Genomic DNA, 22,196 nt, shown 5'->3' on the forward strand with positions numbered 1-22,196 from the left:
TCTCAGCGAATTAAGTCAACTCAGGCGACCTGGTCATCTCGGATAGCACCGAGGTCTAGGTACCTCGGATGACCAAATCTGCCGAAGACAACATGTAGCAGATTCTAGAAGTTCGTCGGCTACCTCCGAATCGTCCAGGATCATGTCACGCAACCGTAAGCCTTATCCTCATCCTGCCCGAATTGAGTGGACACAATAAGCCTTATCAGCTAGCACGTTAATCACCTCCCGAAGTGGAATGGACTCCTCTGGCTTAGTTCGTAGATCTCGGAGAGGTTCTTTGAGGTTCACGACAGCTAAAATATAAAAAGGCATCAACCCCCAGTACCTAGGTACGCACGATTAAGTGCATTCTAGTTCTTTAGATTACTGATTTCCAGCTCACAATCTACTAAGCAAGTACTAACTTAAGCATTAGAGCGACCTCATCGAGTTAGCCACCCCGGGTTCTCTGATCCTTTCTCTTACAATTCAATCGGCCAGCTGAGCATCAACATCCAAACTGCCCTCTAGCTAAGAGCACCTAGATCATACACGGTCAGTTACCTTGCCCTGAACCCGCGTGACATTGGGGACAGGACAGGTAAAGGGATGGGGTGCCTTGCCCTGAACCCTCCCTATTGCCATTCCTATATAATTAATAAAAAATATTAGCTTTTATAATTATTTTTATTTATTTAAAGTTAATCAAAATTTTATAAAATAATAAAAAAGAACAAAAATTACTAAAATTACTGCAAATTATTAATAAAACTAAAAATATTTATTCATATTCAATTAACAATAATTATTTTTATAAATCAACATTAAATGAAAAATAAAATTATTAAATATTTCAAATTTTTTCGTGCATCGCATGGATGCTTGCTACTTTATTTAAATGGTTGTAGTTGTGAATGTCGATTATTTAATCGGGATGGTTCATTCTGGTCTATGATTTTGAATTTATTCCGCCTAATAATTGTGATGGGTTGACCCCACCCGCTGAGATCCTATTGGTTCACTAGGAAAATTGGGGGTTGTAAATATTATCTCTAATAGATGAAAAGATAAGATTAAAGATTTATAATACAAATCTTGAAATTGTTATCTAAAAATCTCTAAGTAAAAATTATCTGGAATTTTGATATAAATAGAAGAGTTTTTTTTCGTAAAAATCTCTACCCACCTAAGGTGACGTTGATTTCTCCGACATTCCACCTGGCTTCAGATTCACTCCAGGCGACGAAGAACTCGTCGTTTCTTACTTGCAGAAAATTCTTTTAAATGAACGGTTGCCTGCGAACAAGATTAAAGTGGTTTCTCTTACACAAGCACTAACAGGTTTGCTTCTTCTTGACATGGGTGATGGTGGATATAATCTTTTTTTCTTTCTTGATTTCTTCTTTCTCTCTGCTGTGTATTTAATGTATCCATTGATACACAGAGAAACATGAAACCTACGTGAGGCAGAAGGAATGCTATTTCTTTGCCCATAGAGATCGAAAGTACCGGAATGGATCTTGGTCGAACCGATTTGCCAGAGATGGGTATCGGAAGACCACCGGAGCTGATAAATCGATTTACTGTGACGGTGTGCACATCGGGTATAAGAAGGCATTGGTATTCTACAAGGGGAAGCCTCCATTCTTTTCATTAGTTTTAATCAGTTGTTCATTCCAGTCTGCTTTGAGCAAGTCTTCCAGCCGCCTTCTTATGTTTTTCCTCACCAAGGTTTAATATCTGATCCGACTGTCTTGTTCTTTCCTTGCACCGGCTCTCTTGCATTCTTCGTTAATTTTATTTTGTTCATTTAGATACCTGAGCAAGTTTTCTAACTTTTCTTTTATGTCTTTCTTATCGAGTTTCATCTTTAATTTTGAGCATACTCTTTCGTTTTAAATACTGAATTAATCTTTCTTTTTCTTTTAAACCCTAATCTTTTTCTTTTCATTTATGATGCATTTGGACGACTTTGTTCTTTGCAAGATTTATAAGAAGCCAGAGAAATCGGCAACGACTCGGGTGGTGGGAAATCGAGAGAAGGCGAAGGTTGATGGTGAAGCCAGAGAAATCGGCAATAATCACTGTGATCTTGATATCCCATACACACAATCATCATTTTGTGGTGAATATATTAACATGCATAAGGAAGATCCTGAGCAAAACTTTTACACTAACGAAGGTATACCAGATCAACCTCTGCAGCATAGTAATTTACAGTACCGTTAGAACTTTCCTAACAACGACCAGAGGTTCACAAATATGGGGTTACTTCATGGATCTGCTGAATTGGATTCAGACTACTGGAATCCAACTCGAATCTGCACACTAATGGTGCAGATAACCCTTGAAAATCAGTGCACGGAAGCTGTAATGATCTCTTTCGGCAGTTAAGTGATTCTTGCATGATACGTTGTCTCCGTGTATTGCTGAAGCTTCAGTTCTACCACCAGAGCTCAAAACAGAGCACGGTGATGATTCAACAGTTCCACCAGTGCCACCACTCAGACGGAGGCGCATTGTTGCTTCTCTGTCACCATTGAATTACAACTTTGTTGATGTTCCCCCGTTTCCCCCGTTGCCACTGCAACAATTCAATCACAACCTTGTGGGTGATCCTCTGGTGCAACTACTGAATGAAAACCATGTGGGTGTTCCTCCATTGCCACCGGTACTCCAGCCAAGCCAGGTTGATGCTCCTCCACTGCCACCACCCAACCAAAACAATGGTGGTGTTCCTCTAGAGCCACAACAGCAAAACCATGGCCGGCGAAGATGATGTTTCTGTGTGTAGATTTGTTGTCAGTATTTACATCTGAGAAGTTGATATCTAGAAAGATGATGTCTTAATTTGGGAACTAAAATTCATTCAGATTTAACAATGAACTTTGGACCTTTGGTGGAAGTATTTTAGTCTTGTGAATTGCTATTTCTTTTCTTTCGATATTTATTTTATTAAAAGATTTTCTTAATTTTGGCAGTTTTCATAATTCAAGTATGCGTGTATATCTCATGGTCACAATATTCCCACATGGTGCAAGTCGGATCTAGAGGTTCCAGCTGGATCTTATCCAAAGCCCACGATGTAAGGACCCAAAACCAGATTTCAGTCCAACTCTTTTAAAGAGCATCCGTATTTTGACCCATTTTTCTAAATCGGGTGAAAATAGTGTCTAATTCTAAAGTGAATGCCGTGTACATATTATAGCCATCCAAAACTGATTCAGACTTATTATTCCGAATGTATGATGTTAATTCAAAAATGTTATTTCTCCTTACAAATTGTTATATTGGAGAGGTTGATCTAGTGTAAAATTCTTGTTCAGGGTATCTTTCAAGTTAATCAAGGTTCAAAGTATTGATACATATTATATCCAGGGTTTCTTGATATGATTCTATTGGGGATGTTTTGGGGTCTTGACCGAATCAGAGGGTGAACGGACCTTAGACCAGCCTCTCTGAATCAGATTCGAAAAGAAACTAAAAAATAAAAGAAAAAGTTATCGATGTAACGGACGTATTGATATTTTGAACTTTGAAGTTAATATATTCATAATAAACAAATAATTTTGTACGTCTGGGATATATGAAGAATTGTATAGTTATTGCCGATTTCTCTGGCTTTATCATCAAGAACTTCGCCAGGTTGGTGCTTATGTTGATGTTTCTGTGTATATCTACTTTATGGAGGAGGTTGTTTCACTGCTAATAGTGGATCTTTGATTTATAATCTTCAGTTTTCTTCTTGTTTTCATTAAAATTGGCTTATTGCCATGATGACAGACATCAGGAATTGGATTCGCAACATTGAACAACATGCTTTTGACAATGTGAACAAGATACTGGTGGGGAACAAAGCTATGGATGAAAGTAAAAGGGTAAGGTTCTGCCCTTGGATTTGCATGTCTTTATTGGTGGTTTAGCAGTGTTTGGTTAAGGGCAGCATTGGTCCACTTAGGCTCACAGACGAGTCTCATTTTGTGGGAGTGTGTATGTGTGTGTTTTTATTTACTTTTTCTCCAATAAGTGGCACTTAACTTTGGTTCAGGCCTTCACCTCAGTTTCTATGCTTGTGCTTTACTTGTTCCTATTGCTTTTAAAAGACTCTGTTTAAGATGGATCATGACGCAACGTGGAAGCAATGAGAACTGGAGCTGACTATGCAAGCACCGGGCGTTCGCTAGCACCTAGCGAATAACACCGATTTCTCTAGGAGAGAGAAAAGGTGGCGAAAACTCAAATAAGAGAACTCAAGAAAATCTGAGAATCTGAAGTATGAATTGATGAATAACTTTGGGAAAATAACAGTATTTATAATACATTTGGAAATTGTAAAAGAACTAGGAAATAATAACTAGGATAGATCTAAATATCTAATTTGATAGGATCGAACTCTCCTTGGTTGATCTCCACCGTCCGATCTCTCTAGATGCATAGATCTTGGATTATCTTGCTACTCTTGATGCTTCTTGGAGTCTTTCTTGATAATCTTGGAAGAGTCTTGCATTATCCTGCTAATCTTGGAAGAGTCTTGCTAATCTTGGATTCTTGGATCCCTTGCTTATCTTGAATTCTTGGATCTTAGTTAACTTATCCTTATCCTAGGAGCTGCCGCCCCTAGGGATGAGATGGGCCTTGTGATGGGCCTCCATCATTCTCCCCCACTTGGAGAGAACTCGACCCCGAGTCGTGACTAGGGTAGGCGAGTGTTATTTCCGGCAGGTACCGATGAAGGTCAGCAACATTGAAGGTCCTGGACATACCCATATGATCTGGCAAATCTACTACATAGGTATTGTCATTAATCTTCTTCACGATTTTATATGGACCATACTTCCGAGGCTTCAACTTGTTGTAAGTACCTATAGGAATCCTTTCCTTCCTTAAGAAGACCATAACCTCATCACCTACATCAAACACTTGAGGTCGGCGGTGCTTGTCTACGGCCATCTTGTACTTGGCGTTGGATTGCTCTAGCTTCTGCTTCACGGCTTCTTGGACGGATTGGATTTGTTCCGCCATTTGTTCTGTTGAGGTATTTGCGCTGGGTACTCTGGGTAGCTTCACTAAGTCCAGTGCATGGTTAGGGACATTCATGTATACGATGGAGAATGGGGATCTGCCTGTAAAACTTTGCACTGCATTGTTATAGGCGAACTCAGCCTGGGCAATGGCGAAGTCCCACTGTTTTGGCCTTTCCCGGCATATGCTGCGGATTAAATTCCCTAAGGTCCGGTTTACCACTTCTGTTTGTCCATCTGTCTGCGGATGGGCTGTACTGCTGAAATTAAGTGATGAATCAAACATCATCCACAGGGTCATCCAAAAGTGACTGAGGAACCGTGTGTCACGATCTGAAGTGATGGTCTTGGGTACCCCATGTAAGCGAACAATCTCCCTGAAAAATAATTTGGCTGTTGTGGATGCATCTGCTGTTTTCTTGCATGGGAGGAAGTGATTCATTTTTGAGAACCTATCAACCACCACGAAGACGGAGTCCATGTTCCTCTGGGTCTTTGGCAAGCCTGCACAAAATCCAGGGACAAGTCTTCCCATATAGCAGTAGGAACGGGTAGGGGCATGTAGAGACCTGTGTTCTGGGTTTGTCCCTTAGTTGTCTGACAAACATAGCACCTGCTTACGATGGTAGACACGTCCCTTCTTAATTTCGGCCAGTAATATCGCCCCTTAACGGCTTCTACTGTTTTGTCCCTTCCCAAGTGTCTTGATAATCCACCCCCATGCAAATCCCTGATGATCTTTTCGCAGAGGGAGGTGCGAGGGATACACAGCTGTTCCCCTTTCATAAGGAACCCATCATAAATAAAGAAGTCATCTGTTGGCTGGTTAGTCACACATTTCTCCCATACCTGTTGGAAGTCTCCATCCTGGGCATATAAGTCCTTTAGGCACTCAAAACCAACAATCTCAACGCTGAGGGTCTTGATGAGAGCTACACGCCTATTAAGTGCATCAGCCACTTTATTTTGTTGTCTTGTCTTATACACAATTTTATATGGGAACTTGTCTAGGAAAGCAGACCATCTGACATGTAAATCACTTCTTAATTGCTTTTGCCCACTAAGATATTTTAGGGCTTGATGGTCAGTGTAGAGAACAAATTCTTTTGCAATTAAATAGTGTTCCCATGTTTTCAGGGCTCTAACCACAGCATAAAACTCCTTGTCGTAAGTAGACCACTTTCTCCTGGCTTCACATAATTTTTCACTAAAGAAAGCAATGGGTCTTTTCTCTTGGGACAATACAGCCCCTATGCCAACTCCACTGGTGTCACATTCAACTTCAAATAATTTATTAAAATCTGGCAAGGCAAGAACAGGAGTAGTACATAACTTTTCTTTTATGAGAGCAAAACTTTGCTCTTGTTCTTCTCCCTAATGAAATTTACCCTTTTTCAAGCATTCAGTAATGGGAGCCATGGTACTACTAAAATTCTTAATAAAGCGCCTATAGAAGGTTGCCAACCCATGAAATCGCCTGACATCTGTGACAGTGGATGGGGTCGGCCACTCCCTAATGGCTTTCACCTTTTCCTCATCTACTTTCACACCATCCTTGCTTATAATAAATCCCAGGAATAATAAATTATCATTCATAAAGATGCATTTCTTCAAATTAGCATATAATTTATTTTCCCTCAAAGTTTTCAGGATCTCCCTAATATGTCCCACATGCTCAGTGATAGATTTGTTGTATATCAAAATATCATCAAAATAGGCTACCACAAATTTACCAATGAAGGGGCGCAATACCTGGTTCATTAGCCTCATGAAAGTGCTGGGTGCATTGGTTAGTCCAAAGGGCATGACTAACCACTCGAACAAGCCATCTCTAGTCTTGAAGGCTGTCTTCCATTCATCTCCGGGACGGATCTTGATTTGATGATATCCACTCCTAAGATCTACTTTTGAGAAAACTACAGCTCTGCTTAGTTGGTCCAGCATATCGTCCAGCCTAGGAATGGGAAATTTGTACCCAATGGTGATCTTGTTAATGGCCCTGCTGTCGACACACATTCTCCAACTGCCATCCTTCTTAGGTGTTAATAAGGCAGGTACTGCACAAGGACTCATGCTGATTTGAATGTGTCACTTTTTCAATAATTCTTCTACCTTTTCCCGTAAGATTTCATTCTCCTTGGGACTCATCCTGTAATGCGAGAGGTTAAGTAGACTAGCACCTGGGACAAAATCAATATGGTGTTGTATATCTCTCATGGGAGGGAGTTCATTTGGTAACTCCTCTGGAACTACATCATTAAATTCATCCAGTAGTCCCTATATTTCAGCTGGAATTGTATTTTCATCACTAACATCTTCTCCTTTTACTACTAACAAATGTATCTCATGAGTATCCTTACATTTGTTAACAAATTCAGCATGATGATGGGTGATGGTAAGGAAATTCTTTTCATGTGCCTTTGGAGCATTTGGAATATTTTTTTTCTGCTATGGGTAACAAAATATAACGTGTACCTTCTTTTTCAATTTGGTAGACATTCTTTCTACCCATGTGCCTTGCATCTGTATCAAATTGCCAAGGCCTCCCTAACAAAATATGGCAAGCATCCATATCTACAATATCACAATATGCTTCATCATGGTACTTACCAATTGAAAAAGGTACCTTGCAGCGTTCTTCCACTCGTACACCGCCTCCTTCCTTGATCCACCCAATTGTGTATGGGTTGGGATGTTTTTCAGGAATCAACTGTAATTGTTGGATGACATCCCTACAAATAATATTTTCCTGGCTACCACTGTCAATAATTAAATTAAATAAATTTCCCTTGACAGTACATCTGGTACGAAATAATCTGTGCCTTTGAGAAGTATCCTTATTTTTCTGGGACAACATTAATTTTCTTACCACACAAGTATACTCCTCATGTTCATATGGACCCTCTTCATCCTCCCCATCAGGCCCACAATATACTTCCTCCTCAATATCTTCTTCCTCCTCTCTTTCGACCATATTAACTGCCTTCCTCTTGGGACAGTCACTGGATCTATGTCCAACCTCATTACATTTAAAACATTTAATAGGAGCAGGCCTTGCATAAGGGTTACTGGGTTTAGGAGGATTGGAAGGATTACCTCGAGTATGTCGTCCTGTAGTAGCCTTACTGGCGTTACTTGTACTTGCCGGGTGAGAAGGTTGTACTGCCGGGACTGATTTGTTCCTGTCGACAGTTGCCGGTCTATTGTCGCTCCCGTTGTACCGACGATAATTATCACTACGTGCCTTGTCCTGGAACATTAATTCTGCTTTCAAGGCTAAGTTCCTTGCTTCCTGCACACTAAGAACCATTTGTACACCAATTTTGTCTCTGATGGACGGTCTCAAACCGCTTAGATAACGGGCTGCCTGCTGGTTATCACTTTCAGATAATTGGTTTCTTTCAGCTAATCTCAAAAATTCATATGTATATTCGTTAACACTACGAGAACCCTGCGCACACCTCTGATAAGATTCAAACATATATTGTTCATAGTCAGGAGGTAAAAATCTACCTCTTATTAATTGTTTCATGTGCCTCCAGGTTCGAACAGGACCCCTTCCTTCTCTCATCCGGGTCTCTCTCATCCGTTCCCACCAAACAGATGCACCTCCCTTTAATCGGAAAGCTACCAGTTTTACCCTTCGTTCCTCTGGTATCTCCATGTAATCAAAGAACCTATCGACTTCTGTGATCCAATCTAGAAGTCCCTCTATGCCAAGATCTCCACTAAAAGTAGGAATATCTACCTTGAGTTTAAATTCATCATTATTCCTACGGGGATTGAAATTACCTTGATTGTGCCAATTTCTACCATTTCTGTCGTTGCTGGGAAGAACTGGAACCCCACCAAATTCGAAATCCTCATCACTGTCGTCGTCAAGAACTGGACGTCGGGACGCAGTAGCGACGGGTGGTCTGTCGTGGTTGTCTCCTTTGATCTACTGTGGATTTTCCCGGTTCCGTGGGACAACCTCCCGTAACAAGGTTCGTAGTCGTTCAGCCATCTCTGCCAACTGCTACTCGATGTTACGTGTGGCTGTACGCTGTTCTTCGATTTCTCTCCAAACAGCTGGAAACCCCTGATCTCCGTTACGGGGTGGGTTGCGACTGCTACCGTCTGGGTTGGACATGACTGGGCGAATTCCCTACGCTGATACCACCTGACGCAGCGTGGAAGCAATGAGAACCGGAGCTGACTATGCAAGCACCGGGCGTTCGCTAGCACCTAGTGAATAACACCGATTTCTCTAGGAGAGAGAAAAAGAAAAGGTGGCGAAAACTCAAAGAAGAGAACTCAAGAAAATCTGAAGTATGAATTGATGAATTACTTTGGGAAAATAGCAGTATTTATAATACATTTGGAAATTGTAAAAGAACTAGGAAATAATAACTAGGATAGATCTAAATATCTAATTTGATAGGATCGAACTCTCCTTGGTTGATCTCCACCGTCCGATCTCCCTAGATGCATGGGTCTTAGATTATCTTGCTACTCTTGATGCTTCTTGGAGTCTTTCTTGATAATCTTGGAAGAGTCTTGCATTATCCTGCTAATTTTGGAAGAGTCTTGCTAATCTTGGATTCTTAGATCCCTTGTTTATCTTGAATTCTTGGATCTTAGTTAACTTATCCTTTTCCTAGGAGCTGCCGCCCCTAGGGATGAGATGGGCCTTGTGATGGGCCATCAGATCATGAGCTCTCTCATTGGCTATGGAAGTGCTTGCTTTTGAGTTACATTGTTGGGGTTGATTGTTGGGCCCATGTATCATGCTTAAAAGGAAAATGAAGAAAAGTTTTGATTGAATCAGTCACCTTGATCTTTTTTTTTTTCTTGATAGAATCAGTCACCTTAATCTGGTACTTGTGTGGTGCTATTTTTTTCTCCATATGTTGAAATAAAGATAATTCGGATTTGGCTTTCTCTTGTCTTCATCATTTTCAAGTAATATATTGAAATAAGATAGATCCATCCTTTTTTTAGGCTGTGCCCACTTCAAAGGGCCAAGTGCTTGATGATGAATATGGCATCAAGTTCTTTGAGACTGTAAGTAGAGATTGGTTCCTGATGTTGATCCTCTGTTTCAGAATTATTGGATTGTTTGTAAATTTCGGATGTACTTTTGTGGATAATAGCAATCTCATAGCTTCAAATAGACCTACCGCTTCATCGGTAGTCAATCATGCCCAATTTGTCATACAAATCATTGTGTCACATATGATAAAGACCTTTGGTGAAGATATCTACAAATTATTCTTCTAAGCTGACATATGGAGTGCACACTTCTCCATTTATAAGTTTCTCTCTTATAAAATGATTGTCCACTTCAATGTGTTTCGTCTTATCATGCAGGACTAGATTAACAACAATATTGATTGCAGCTTTATTGTCACAGTTGAGTGACATAGGGTTGTTCACTGCAAAACCCAGTTCACCTAACAGATTTCTTATCCACATGATTTCAGAAACCCCATGAGACATTGCTTTATATTCTGCCTCAGCACTAGATCTAGCCACCACACTTTGTTTTTTACTTCTCTATGTGACCAGGTTTCCTCCTACAAAGGCACAATACCCATTAGTAGACTTTCGGTCATCGACTGCTCTTGCCTAATTAGCATCAGTATATACTTCCACCTTTAAGTGATCATATTTTTGGAACAACAAACAAGCTCTGGGAAACTTCTTGAGGTATCTAAGGATCCTCTTTGTAGCTTTAAAGTGAGTTGTCCTTGGGTTGTGCATGACTGACTAAGGACACCCACTGCATAAGCAATATCAGACATGGTCATAGACAAATACAAGAATCTCCCTACGAGTCTTTGGAACTTCATCACATCTTTCAAAAACTCCCCTTGACTATCTCCTAGATGATGATTAGATTTAATTGGTGAGTCAATTGGTTTTACCCCCAGTTTGCCTATATCTTCTAGTAGATCTAGTACATATTTCCGTTGGTAAATAAAAATGCCCTTGTGAGAGCGGGCAACTTCAATTCCAAGGAAATAACGCAAGGGGCCTAGATCTTTCACCTCAAATTGAGTGGCTAAGAATTTTTTTAGTTTCCGTATTTCATCCTCCCAATCTCCAATGATCACTATATCATCCACATACACAATAAGAGCTGCAATTCTCCTTTTACCTCTTTTCACAAATAGAGTGTGATATGACTGGCATTGTTTGAACCCCATCTATTGAACTACTAAGTGGAACTTACTAAACCAAGCTCGAGGTGATTGTTTCAACCCATACAAAGATTTTTTTAACCTACACACCTTTGTTCACTGCCTTTAGCATAGAAACCTAGAGGTTGGGTCATGTACATTTCCTCTTCCAAGTCACCATGCAAGAAAGCATTTTTTATGTCCAATTGGTGAAGTTCCCAGTCAAGATTTGCTACCAATGAAAGAAGGACCCTGATAGAGTTTATCTTGGCTACTGGATAAAAAGTCTCTGCATAATCTACTCCATATACCTGCGTAAAATCTCTTGCTACCAGTCTAGCCTTGTACCTTTCAACAGTTCCATCAGCCTTGTGTTTCACTATAAACACCCACTTGCAACTCACTAGTTTCTTTCCTTCAGGAAGGTCCACCAACTCCCAAGTGCCATTTTTGTGTAATGCATCAATTTCTTTCTGTATTGCATCTATCCATTTAGGTTTAGATAAAGTTGCTACCACATTCTTAGGAATGGGGACACTATCTACAAAGGAGAGGAATGCATGAAATGAAGGTTAAACGTGATCATAGGACACAAAATTAGAGATAGGGTGATTAGTGGTACAAGAACTAACACCCTTTCTCTTAGCAATAGGAACATCAAGATCATTGATGATAGGTGAATCAACATTTAAATGAACATGCATATTAATAGGAGCAAGTGCCTCTGGTGAATCTAATGATGTTGGTTGCATAGTGTTAGGTTACACAACTCTTGAACTTTGTTGGCTTTTATGGCAACGATGAAAAACCTGGAATGGAGGAGGATCAAGTAAGGAGGTAGTTGAGTTTGAGTCACCTATTTCTCCTCAACCCTACTCTCCCCCAGAGGAGAAACCAAGAAAAAATGTTGATTCTCAAAAAAGGATACATCAATGGAGATATAGTATTTGCGAGAAGTAGGATCATATCAGCGATACCCCTTTTGAGATAAAGGGTAACCAAGAAAAACACAAAGAATAGCCTAAGGATCAAGCTTACCTCGAGTAAAGGACAGGTTATGGACAAAGTAATGACACCCAAAAACATGCATCGGAATGGTGGACAATAGAGCTATAGGAAACAAGAGCTGATGTGAGGCCTTATATTCTAGTAACTAAGATGGCATACGGTTGATGATGTATTTAGCACACAAAACTGCATCCATCCAAAAACATTTTGGCACATTCATATGAACTAATAAGCCACGAGCTACTTCGAGAAGGTGACGGTTCTTTCATTCAACAACATTATTTTGTTGGGCTGTCCTAGAACAAGAGCTTCATTGAAGTGACCCACTCGAAGCAAAAAAACTCCATGATATCACTATGGAAGTATCCCTTTCCATTGTTTGACTGGAAGATATGGGTTGCAATTTGGAACTGAGTGAACACCATGCATTAAAAGTCTTTCACAATTTTTGGCACTTCAACTCGAGATCGCATATGATAAACCCAAGTGTATCTAGAGTAATCATCAATCAAGGTAATGAAGTACTTATATCCAACCTCAGTGGGTAGAGTAATAGGGCCCTAAACATCAAAATAAATGATATTTAATGGAAATTCAGATTTTTTATTTTTCAAAGGTAAAGAACTTCTACAATGTTACTCAATTGACATGCTTGACATTGTAACTAACTCATTTACAAGGACTCAAACAACTTTGGGAACATAACTTTTAATGACTCAAAAGAAAGATGACCTAGACGAATATGCTATAAAAAGGCTTGATTCTCACTTGACAAACTCATGGACTTAGTAGCCACAAGACAAGTTTGATTCTCCAACACATAGAGACCATCTACCATGCTTCCTCTACCAATTGTCTTCCCCGAGGCCAAATCTTGAAACACACATGAAGATAGAAAAAAAGTGACTAAACAGTTCAATGAGTGAGTTATACTACTAATGGATAGAAAATTAATAGGTAATTTTGGAACATGTAGTACATTAGAAAGGGTAAGGCCGAGTGGGTGAGGTATGGTACCTCCTAAACTAATGGCAAGTCTTTACTACCCAAGATTTACACCCTGATGGACTCATATGAAGGATTCATCCCTAGGAGAAAGGCAAAGACCTGTTGTTGAGATACAAGTGACTTATACGCCTTTGCATCTTCATCACACTTCCAATTCACATTCTAGTAGTGATCAAGTTCTTCCCATATCGATGTTAAATCAGAATAGTACATCGAGAGACTCCTCTCCCTCTACTTACAAGTAGAGGATTCAACTTGTAGTTGATATATCTTGGCATAGTGTCTCTGCTCTAAATAGGTGGACTTTGCTTGTTCCCATATCTCACAAGTAGTTTCAGCCCACATAAAAGTCTTCTTTACTTGTGGCAGCATGGAAACCAAGAGCCATGACATCACCATACTATTCTCTTGGTTCCACCTATCATATTTAGCACTTCCGTACTTCGGTTCCTTCACTCTCCCATTGATGTATCCTATTTTTCCCCTAGCAGTGATGTAGAGTTTTATTCCCCTAGACCACTCAAGGTAGTTCTAACCATCAAAGGGAATAACAGCCATGGGGAAACTCATATCCATTCCCCCACTCACTCCATTTTGGCTCCCTAGAATATTTAAAGTAGTAGAATTCTCAGATAACATGGTCAAAACAGATAATTAGTCCCAAACACCGGACTTAGGATCCCTCCTTACTCCAAAACAAAATTGCTCCACACACGTACTTAATCCACACCCACACACTTGTGTTTGAAAAACAGTTTGAGCACAAACAGTACCAATTTCAAGACAAAAAAAGGCAAGATTCGGCAAATTTTAGACCTATACGGTTTAACAGTCCCAACCTACCAACCTTCCAGAATTTCTAAGAACATTAATCAGCAGGAGAGATCCTTTTATAATCAAGCCAAAAAATTGAGATAATAGGTCATCCGTGACCTATAGTCACCTTAACATAGGAATAGGATCACATGATCCCAAAAAACAAGAGGTATAAACCTCACAAAGGTCTGACAGCATTCAACAATCCAGATTCATTTGGATTTTTCACTTGGTACATGACCAAGGAGGGTAAGGAAGAGAGAAAAAAATGAAGGATTGTACCACTTGTAGATCTATTTTCTTTAGCCCAAATTTAGATCTTTGTTCCACCCAGATTCAACAAAAAGGAAGGAAGCTTGTTTGATCTATTCTCTCAGTCCTAATACCATTTTGACAGTGTGGCCGACCAAAAGTAAGAGGAAGAGAAGAGAAAAAAAGAAGAAGAGAGAAGGGAGAAGAGAAGAGAAGAGATTGGCAATGGAATGGTGTTGGTGGTGCTAGATTTTATTATATTATATAGGGTGGCAGAAATAAGAAGGGAAAAGACCCTTGTGCCCCTACTGTAAGTGAGTACAATAACAAACATAAAAGAAATAAAAAATGCTTTAACTAGCCAAACAGACCCTAACACAAATAACTAAATTATTTCAACAAGCTTTAATGAGCTTTTTAGGGCATAGGCCTTTTCTAGTTTCTTATCTTTCCTTGTCATATAGAAAAGACCAAATTTTGATCTTCCAAGCTTTGAAAAGTTAAAAACCCATTCAAAAGACTTGACAAACACCTCCATATTCAACATGGAATCTTGCCAAATGGCAATGACAATTAGACTATATATCTAATGTGAACTTACCTTAATAGATTCCATAGCATGCATTGGGAACATCTCCTATACTTGTCATTTAGAGATATTCCCAATACACGGGTGTTTGTAGGGTGCAGATGTGAATTGTTTTCAACATGTTAGTGTTTTAATAAAACAAACACTGTCTTACATGAGTGTGTTGACTTTAGACTCGGTTTGTAAAGAATACAAATACAAATATGTATAGTGCAAATACATAAAAAATAATACAAAATATAAGATTTTTCACTCTACATATTTGCATTTGTACTCCTTCCAAACTAAGCCTTAGTTACTTATTAATAGGATTAATCAAGATCTTTGGTGAATCATCCAATTCAATACTTGCCCTAAGAAGCAATGGTGAAATTTCCTTTCTACATGCGCGAGATTTGGTCCTATTCTATCCATGCAGTATAAACTGGGTTGACAATCTAATCATCACCTTATTATACATCAGATTAGTTAAGGAATTTAGATCAGCATGGAAAGATTCATCTACCTACCCAAAGATCCTTGGGCAAGGCTGTAAGAATGAACTAAGCTGTCCAAAAGGATATAATTATCCTTGGTCAGTTTTATTACAATCATAAAAACCTTTCCTATAGTTTCATTTTAACAAATACCTCCCGGATCTTTTAAGAAATTCAACAAAAACCTCACTTTCGTCATTGACCTAGACATAAAATGTTAATTGATGCATAACTTTTTTAAATATTGAATTTACACTTTTGTTACTAATCCAAATGGAAAATGTCACTAACCACCTATGTGGCAACGACAATGGCACCACGACTTCTACCAAGATCAAGTCTAGTCTTTGCGTTATTCCTTCTCATTGGCCTACCCAGGACATACTCAGACCAAGATATGTTTCTTCCTTGTCAGACCTAGATATGTTTCAACTAGTTATTCCTTCTCGTTGGCCTATCTTGTTTCTCTTTGCATTTGTTTTATTCTACTGGGTTGAGTAAACACAGGAATAGATATCTCACCCAACGACTAACTAGTTGAATCCGTACACGCCCACAGTTGATACAAGAACATTGAGGAAGGAGAAAATATGTGGAACACAGACTCCACAAGTTCCTCTATACGTGTTTGCCTGAGGTCATGCCCACCATAAATAGTTTCTTCTCTTCTATCGTCTAAATAGACCAAAGAAGTAAAGCACAACCACAATTTGAGAGTTCATGTCGATCAATTTGCGTTTTTATTGACTTAAAAGTAATGACCTTGTATTGCTATTGTTTTCCTATTCTGAAAGATAACGTAGTAACTTAGTTCCATATTTCAATTTTTAAGCATATGCCTTGATCCTTGTTCACCTATCTCTCTCTCTCTCTCTCTCTCTCTCTCTCCAAATAGCTCTTGCCTATCTATCAGATGTGTAATATTCACATTTAGAACCCTCTTTGATGTGATAACTGTTGAAAAATGGGGTCACTGTAACTTTGGAGGAGAAGCTATGAGGCGCGTTTGAAGACATTGTCTTTAGAACGTTATTTACCCCCACTCAGTTTCACTAAGTTTGTTGTTGGGTTACAGGAAAATCCATTCCCAGGATACAATAGAGCCTTGGGCAAGAATCTGTAACCAGCAAAGTTGAAGAATCTCTGGAGAATCCTTCTATGAGACTGTAGAAGACCGGACTGAGAGAGAGAGAAAGTGAATTTCGAAATTGTGTGTTTTTGAAGTATGATTCATGCTCCTTAAATAGTTTATGAAGAGGTATGAAGAAAAACTAGGTGCTGGTTTAGAAAAGGCACCTTGAATAGTCACAATTTCAAACATTATGATTGTTTTTGAATTGTGCCTCTTGATCACACCCGATTGAATCATGACCATTGATCTCATCAACAGTGATCAATAGTCAACATCACACCAAAACCAAAGCCGCCCTTCGCAAGCCACGCGGGTGTGTGCAAAGTGCGAGCAAAATGTGCTTCTAAAGCACCTCATTGCACCGCATACACACGCACATGCGTCTAAAGCGCTTCAATGCGCCGCACACACACGCATGCACGCGTATTGTGTAGTATCAAACCCCCATACTTTCTCTACTATTTCTAAGAGGTGTAAATCAGCTCCTATTAAAATACTGAAACAAAGCTTATAATTTTCTAATGTGGGACAAGTTAAAAACTGGGTTTTGTAAGAGAAAAGCTAATTTTTTAATCAAGTGTGTAGGTGCAATTTCTCATGTAATTGACCAATCAAACCCATTGGATTTAATCTCTTATGAGATTAAAATCCAACAATAAGAAAGAAAGAAATAAGAGGTTGTCGCACCAGCATCACTTGGCAAAACTAACATGGTGATGGTCCAAAAATGCATGCAGCTCTAAATTCGTTGTTTGAAATCCAAAAGAGCTTCAATTTTCCCATATTATCAGCATTTCCGAGCCACACTGCTGCAACCTCAAAGGCCAAAAAAACATTGAAGGGAAGCACATTTCTATGATCAAAGTACCCTAAATTCAATTCCATATTGCAATGATTAGCTCTGATGAAGCTTTAGTATATGTTTGGCATCGATGTTGCGGATTAATGTTGATGTGTGGGTTGGAAGCACCATTTTCTAAGAAAATGGTGTCTTTTTTTTTTTGTTTGGAAACGTTGCTGCTAGGTAGGATGTTTCTTGGAGCAACAACAACACCTTCTGTTAGGTACTAGTGTTCTATATTTATTTTCAGCATTGGTACCCATCATAGGAAGTCCACGTCATTGCCACATCATGTCTTCCTCGTTGGCAGCAACGAGCTTCATTTTGAAAAAATGTCAAATTCGTCGTTGCTCCAAACCATGCCTTCTTGATTTCCAAGCTTGGCTTGGAACACCATTTTTTATAAAAAATGGTTCCAAATATATTGACATTTTATGGAGCATTGTTTTCTCCGACGTGGCACTGATGTGTCCCCGTTTTCTGGGACAATGACATTGATGCCAAACAGAAACTTAGTTAAGGAAGATGCTAAAACTACAACAATGGCTTCAAAGTCCAAACAATATCATTCTTTCTTAGCCGCTATCTCAATTCTTGAACCCCAAAGAGAATTTTGAATGTTTATGGAACACCTAGGTAAATAATTTCCTAGGATCCAAACAGTTTATACAACTACATTAGAATCATTATTTGGTGAGTATCGGCCTCTCTATTCCTTATACAAGTTTTAGAATTGAAGTTAAGACTGAAGATATACACCATTTTCGGTTTATTTTTTAGGTTCTTTGCTCAAAAAACTAGTCGAAGTAGCCATTGGGTTTAATATTGATTACAATGACTAACTGATCAATTCCCGTTGACTTTATCAATTATCATCAGAGCCCTAATCGCCTTTCTGAAGTTCCAAATAAAATATGAAGCAAAATTGTTGAGTAGCGGTTAGCCTTGAAGAAAGCACAGGCTAACAGATTAAATGGAGGTGATGACAAATGGATTGAAGATTCTGAAATTCTAAAAATGCAGATGCGCGATATCAATGATAAATGTATTCCAGTATACCTTTTGGAGGGCAGATGTTTGGGCTTAAGTGGGAGAAAGAATTCCTTCAAATGAAAATGAACGAATTCAGCTAAGGATCCCCTCATTCATTAGAATGAGAGTGGTTTGATGGCCATGGTTGTACCTAGACCTATTATTGGGTGGAGCTTTGGGCTTGACTTTACACTCTGTCCTACTTGGGCTTCAGGTTGGGCCCATTCAAATTTTGGTAAAATCCCAGCCAAGGTTGATCCATGAACATGTTTAGTTGTAGCTAGGGCTGCAAGTTGGGCCGGGTTAGGTCAGGTTGAGTCTAATCCTATCCCAACCCTAAGTTCTAAATCCCTAACCCAACCCAACTTTCTTCCCATCCTTTAAAATCTCCTAAAACTTCTTAATCTCAGATCTTAACTCAACTCTCACTACATATATTAATTCTATGTTTTATTAGTATTTATTTGTTGATGTTTTTATTGGTTCTTTAAGTACACAATTCAAAAAAAAAAGTGTTTGAAATGATTAAAGTTTATTATGAGTTATAGCTTATAATAGATCTTTTATGGACTATGGTGGCAAACAACAAAGAGGAGATAAAGAATAAAATATTCAAAAAACATAAAAAATGTTATTAAGGTTTTGGTATTTCCAATTAAGATTAAGTGAGGTGATTATCTTAAAAAAATAAATGATACTATGTAATAGGGGCTATACAACTATCATGCATATAAATAAACCAATGTATGATATTTTATATATAATATATATTTATATATGATATGTACTATAGAATCGGGTTTGGGTTTGGCTGGTTTGTTTGAGGGGTCAACCCTAACCCTAACCCGAGTATCAACCTGACCAACCCAACCTGACTTTTAGGGGTTGGGTTTAAGCCAACCCGGCCCACGTTGCAGCTTTAGTTGTATGTAGCTCGTGCAGTAATGAAGGAAATTGAGAGATAGTGCACAGGGCAAATATGGTATTTTATGATTTCTTTAAATGACGCCCTAGTGATAATCTTTTAAATGTATACGTTTTCCACGGAAGGAAGGTATTGTTAACAAAAATTCAAGGGAGGTATTTATTACAACGAAACTAGGGGAGGTTTTCGTATTTTGGCCGATTAATTAAACCGTTGATTTGAAACAAAATAGTGTCGACGGTTGCGTTGCTGCAGCCTGCAGATGATTCAGGTGTAGTCAAGCCTCGTGTTGCTGACGACGCCATTAATGAAAGGAGATATACGGATATACCTTGAGAGATCGAAAGATAAGAAAATAACGGTAGCCTGACTATATAAATGATTGGAGAATAATTCGGAGTCTGAAAGTCTCATGTCATTTGATGTGTTGGTGTGAGTATTTATATACAGATTGTATTTTGATTACAAAATTTGAAAACAAGACCGAAACAGTTATCAGTCTTGACTTGATTTGTAACTGCTGGAGCTTCCATTGGTTGAATTCGTTTATTGGTCCAACAAAAATAGTTAATTACCCATAACCAGTGAAAACTGAATTCTCGGGTGTGGAGTGAACAGAAAATCTTTTAAAACCCTCCAAAACTAAACTTCCTGCAACTCATTTCCTTCACAGGCTGCAACTCCTGCTGGAAAGAATTTTGAGCAGAATGAGAAGATCTCCTAATTCCAATTCCTTCGTTTTCATTTGTTTTACTATTTTCTCCCATGCCTTGGTAGCCATAGCAGAGAATCCTCTGGCACCAGCACTGTACGTGTTTGGAGACTCTCTGCTTGACAGTGGCAACAATAATTTTCTACCAACAATTGCCAAAGCGAATTACCTGCCATATGGGGTAGACTTTGCCGGTGGCGTCACGGGGAGATTCACCAATGGCAAAACAGTCGCAGATTACATTGGTGAGTCATGGTGTCAATATGTAAAACATTGAAATTAACCCAAAACTAATTTGTTTCTGGGTTTTAGAATTTTCTTCTGCTGTGTTCATCTCAACTTGGGCTACCATTCGCTCCTCCATCCATAAGCCTGTTCAAGTCTGGTACAATAACTGGCCGGAATTATGCGTCCGGATCATGCGGCATTCTCCCATTGACTGGAAGCGAATTCGTAAGGAATCATGTCTACTACTAGTCATTTGATACATATTTAACTGCTTCTCTCTCGGTTTCTTTTGTTTTCTCCAGTTTGGACTAATGGGTTTTGTGCAGGGTAAGTGCCTCAACCTAGATGATCAGGTCGTCTTGTTCCAAAAGACTATAGAGATGGAGCTGCAACCACACTTCGGCAGCTCCAAAGAGCTTTCAGACTACCTTTCCAAGTCCATCTTTGTTATCAATATTGGAAACAATGACTACGGCGGCTACCTTGTGTCTTATGTTTCTAAACCCAATTTAATGTACACTCCTCAAGCATTTGCTCAACTACTCAAAGACATACTTTCTCAACGCTTGGAGGTAAATATCCACCACCATTCACTGTTCATGGTCTGACCATCCGGCCGGTTCGATTTTGGGTCTTACTACACTGCAATCTGTGCAATGAAAAGATAATTCAAATGGGTATCTTAGGATCATATTGATTTATGAATGTTAAATATTGGAACCTTGATGGCAATAACAAGAAGAGCAATAATAGCATATATATATATATATATGGTGCATCTATCCTTTGATTTATTGACAAATATATAAATGGACAGACTCTTTACAAGTTGGGGGCCAGGAAGTTTCTAGTGTTCGAGATTGCTCCGATTGGGTGCATGCCAATAGTTACAAGATTAGTACCACACGAAGGACCATGTGTTGAAGAACTAAATCAGGTTGTATCAGTCTTCAATGATGGGCTTCCTGCAATGCTGAAACAATTGACAACTTCGCTCCAAGGCTCCACCTTTGCACTGGGATATTTTTCGAAGCTTGGACATGATATGATCACAAATCCTTCAAAATATGGTGAGCATTGATATCGAACTAATTCTACGTACCCTTGAATATATAATCCCTACTATATATTCTCTGATAACTAACTACTGCTCAGCAAATGTAAGCATTTACATAACATCTGTGGATTTTCTTTATCAGGGCTAGGAGATACAACAGACCCATGTTGCATTGCGGCGAACAATGGAGCTTGGACCTGCATTCCAGGTTTAGTTTCGTGCTCCGACGGTGGCAGACATGCCTTCTGGGATGGTATGCACCTCACTGAAGCTATCTATTCAACCATCGGAACCCGTTGCTTTAATGATTCTTCTGTCTGTTCTCCAACCATCCAACAGCTCGTGCAAGGTTGAAAAGCAACAATAGAGGACCATCTCTCTCTCTCTCTTCTGTTTTTCTGTTTTGGTTTTAAATGTTCCATCTATCTGATCGAAACCTGTGGAACCAACGTTGGCAAATTGCTATATATCGAGTCATTTTTTTCACATGATTCCCCTACAGTTCGAATGGTATTAAAGGACCATCTGTTGGTAAATTGCTATTTTTTTTTTTGAGTGAGGCTGGAAATGCATAAATATAATCGTCTGAAACTCTTACCAATCTCGATATGCAGACAAAGCACCCGGGTGGAACAGTTTTGGATGTCAAAGGTTAATAATAGGGTTCACAGTCCACCAAAATAAGATGGAGAATCAAATAGTCAAAACAAAATTAAATGAAGACATTCTCTATGGTATTAATAAGTTGATTACAAGAGATAAATAGAGAAATATCATCACATAAAATTGAAAACCAAAGATGAATTGTGGATTGATGATGCTCACGAACTCAATAGGTGAAGTCTTGTAGAATGTCAAGAGTCTCTGTACTCTCTCAACAAAAGAGACTTGTAAAAGAAGTTAAAAAAATAGTGAAGTGTGTGATCCACTGACTACTAGTATAATTTTTTTTC

At 39.0% G+C, this 22,196-nt stretch overlaps 1 protein-coding gene across 1 annotated transcript; it reads left to right on the top strand.

Annotated features, from left to right (window-relative positions):
• The first annotated feature begins 19,953 nt into the window (after positions 1-19,953).
• Positions 19,954-21,679, top strand: LOC104591058 (GDSL esterase/lipase 7-like). The gene is made up of 5 exons (XM_088892554.1): positions 19,954-20,208; positions 20,295-20,411; positions 20,513-20,758; positions 21,004-21,256; positions 21,386-21,679. Exons 1-5 carry the CDS (start codon positions 19,954-19,956, stop codon positions 21,595-21,597), a joined length of 1,083 nt encoding a protein of 360 aa, XP_088748680.1. The 3' UTR covers positions 21,598-21,679.
• The last annotated feature ends 517 nt before the right edge of the window (positions 21,680-22,196 follow it).

Source organism: Nelumbo nucifera, chromosome 8, assembly GCF_055504915.1.
Source record: "Nelumbo nucifera cultivar China Antique chromosome 8, China Antique-T2T, whole genome shotgun sequence".
In the NCBI taxonomy this organism is placed as follows: domain Eukaryota; kingdom Viridiplantae; phylum Streptophyta; class Magnoliopsida; order Proteales; family Nelumbonaceae; genus Nelumbo; species Nelumbo nucifera.

What these genes read in the sequence shown, in the direction of transcription:
- LOC104591058 (XM_088892554.1), top strand. Translation starts at nt 19,954, where the DNA reads ATGAGAAGATCTCCTAATTCCAATTCCTTCGTTTTCATTTGTTTTACT. An exon ending in TCGCAGATTACATTGGTGAG is followed by an intron (nt 20,209 to 20,294) that starts TCATGGTGTCAA and finishes CTGTGTTCATCT; the next exon opens with CAACTTGGGCTACCATTCGC. An exon ending in CATTGACTGGAAGCGAATTC is followed by an intron (nt 20,412 to 20,512) that starts GTAAGGAATCAT and finishes GGTTTTGTGCAG; the next exon opens with GGTAAGTGCCTCAACCTAGA.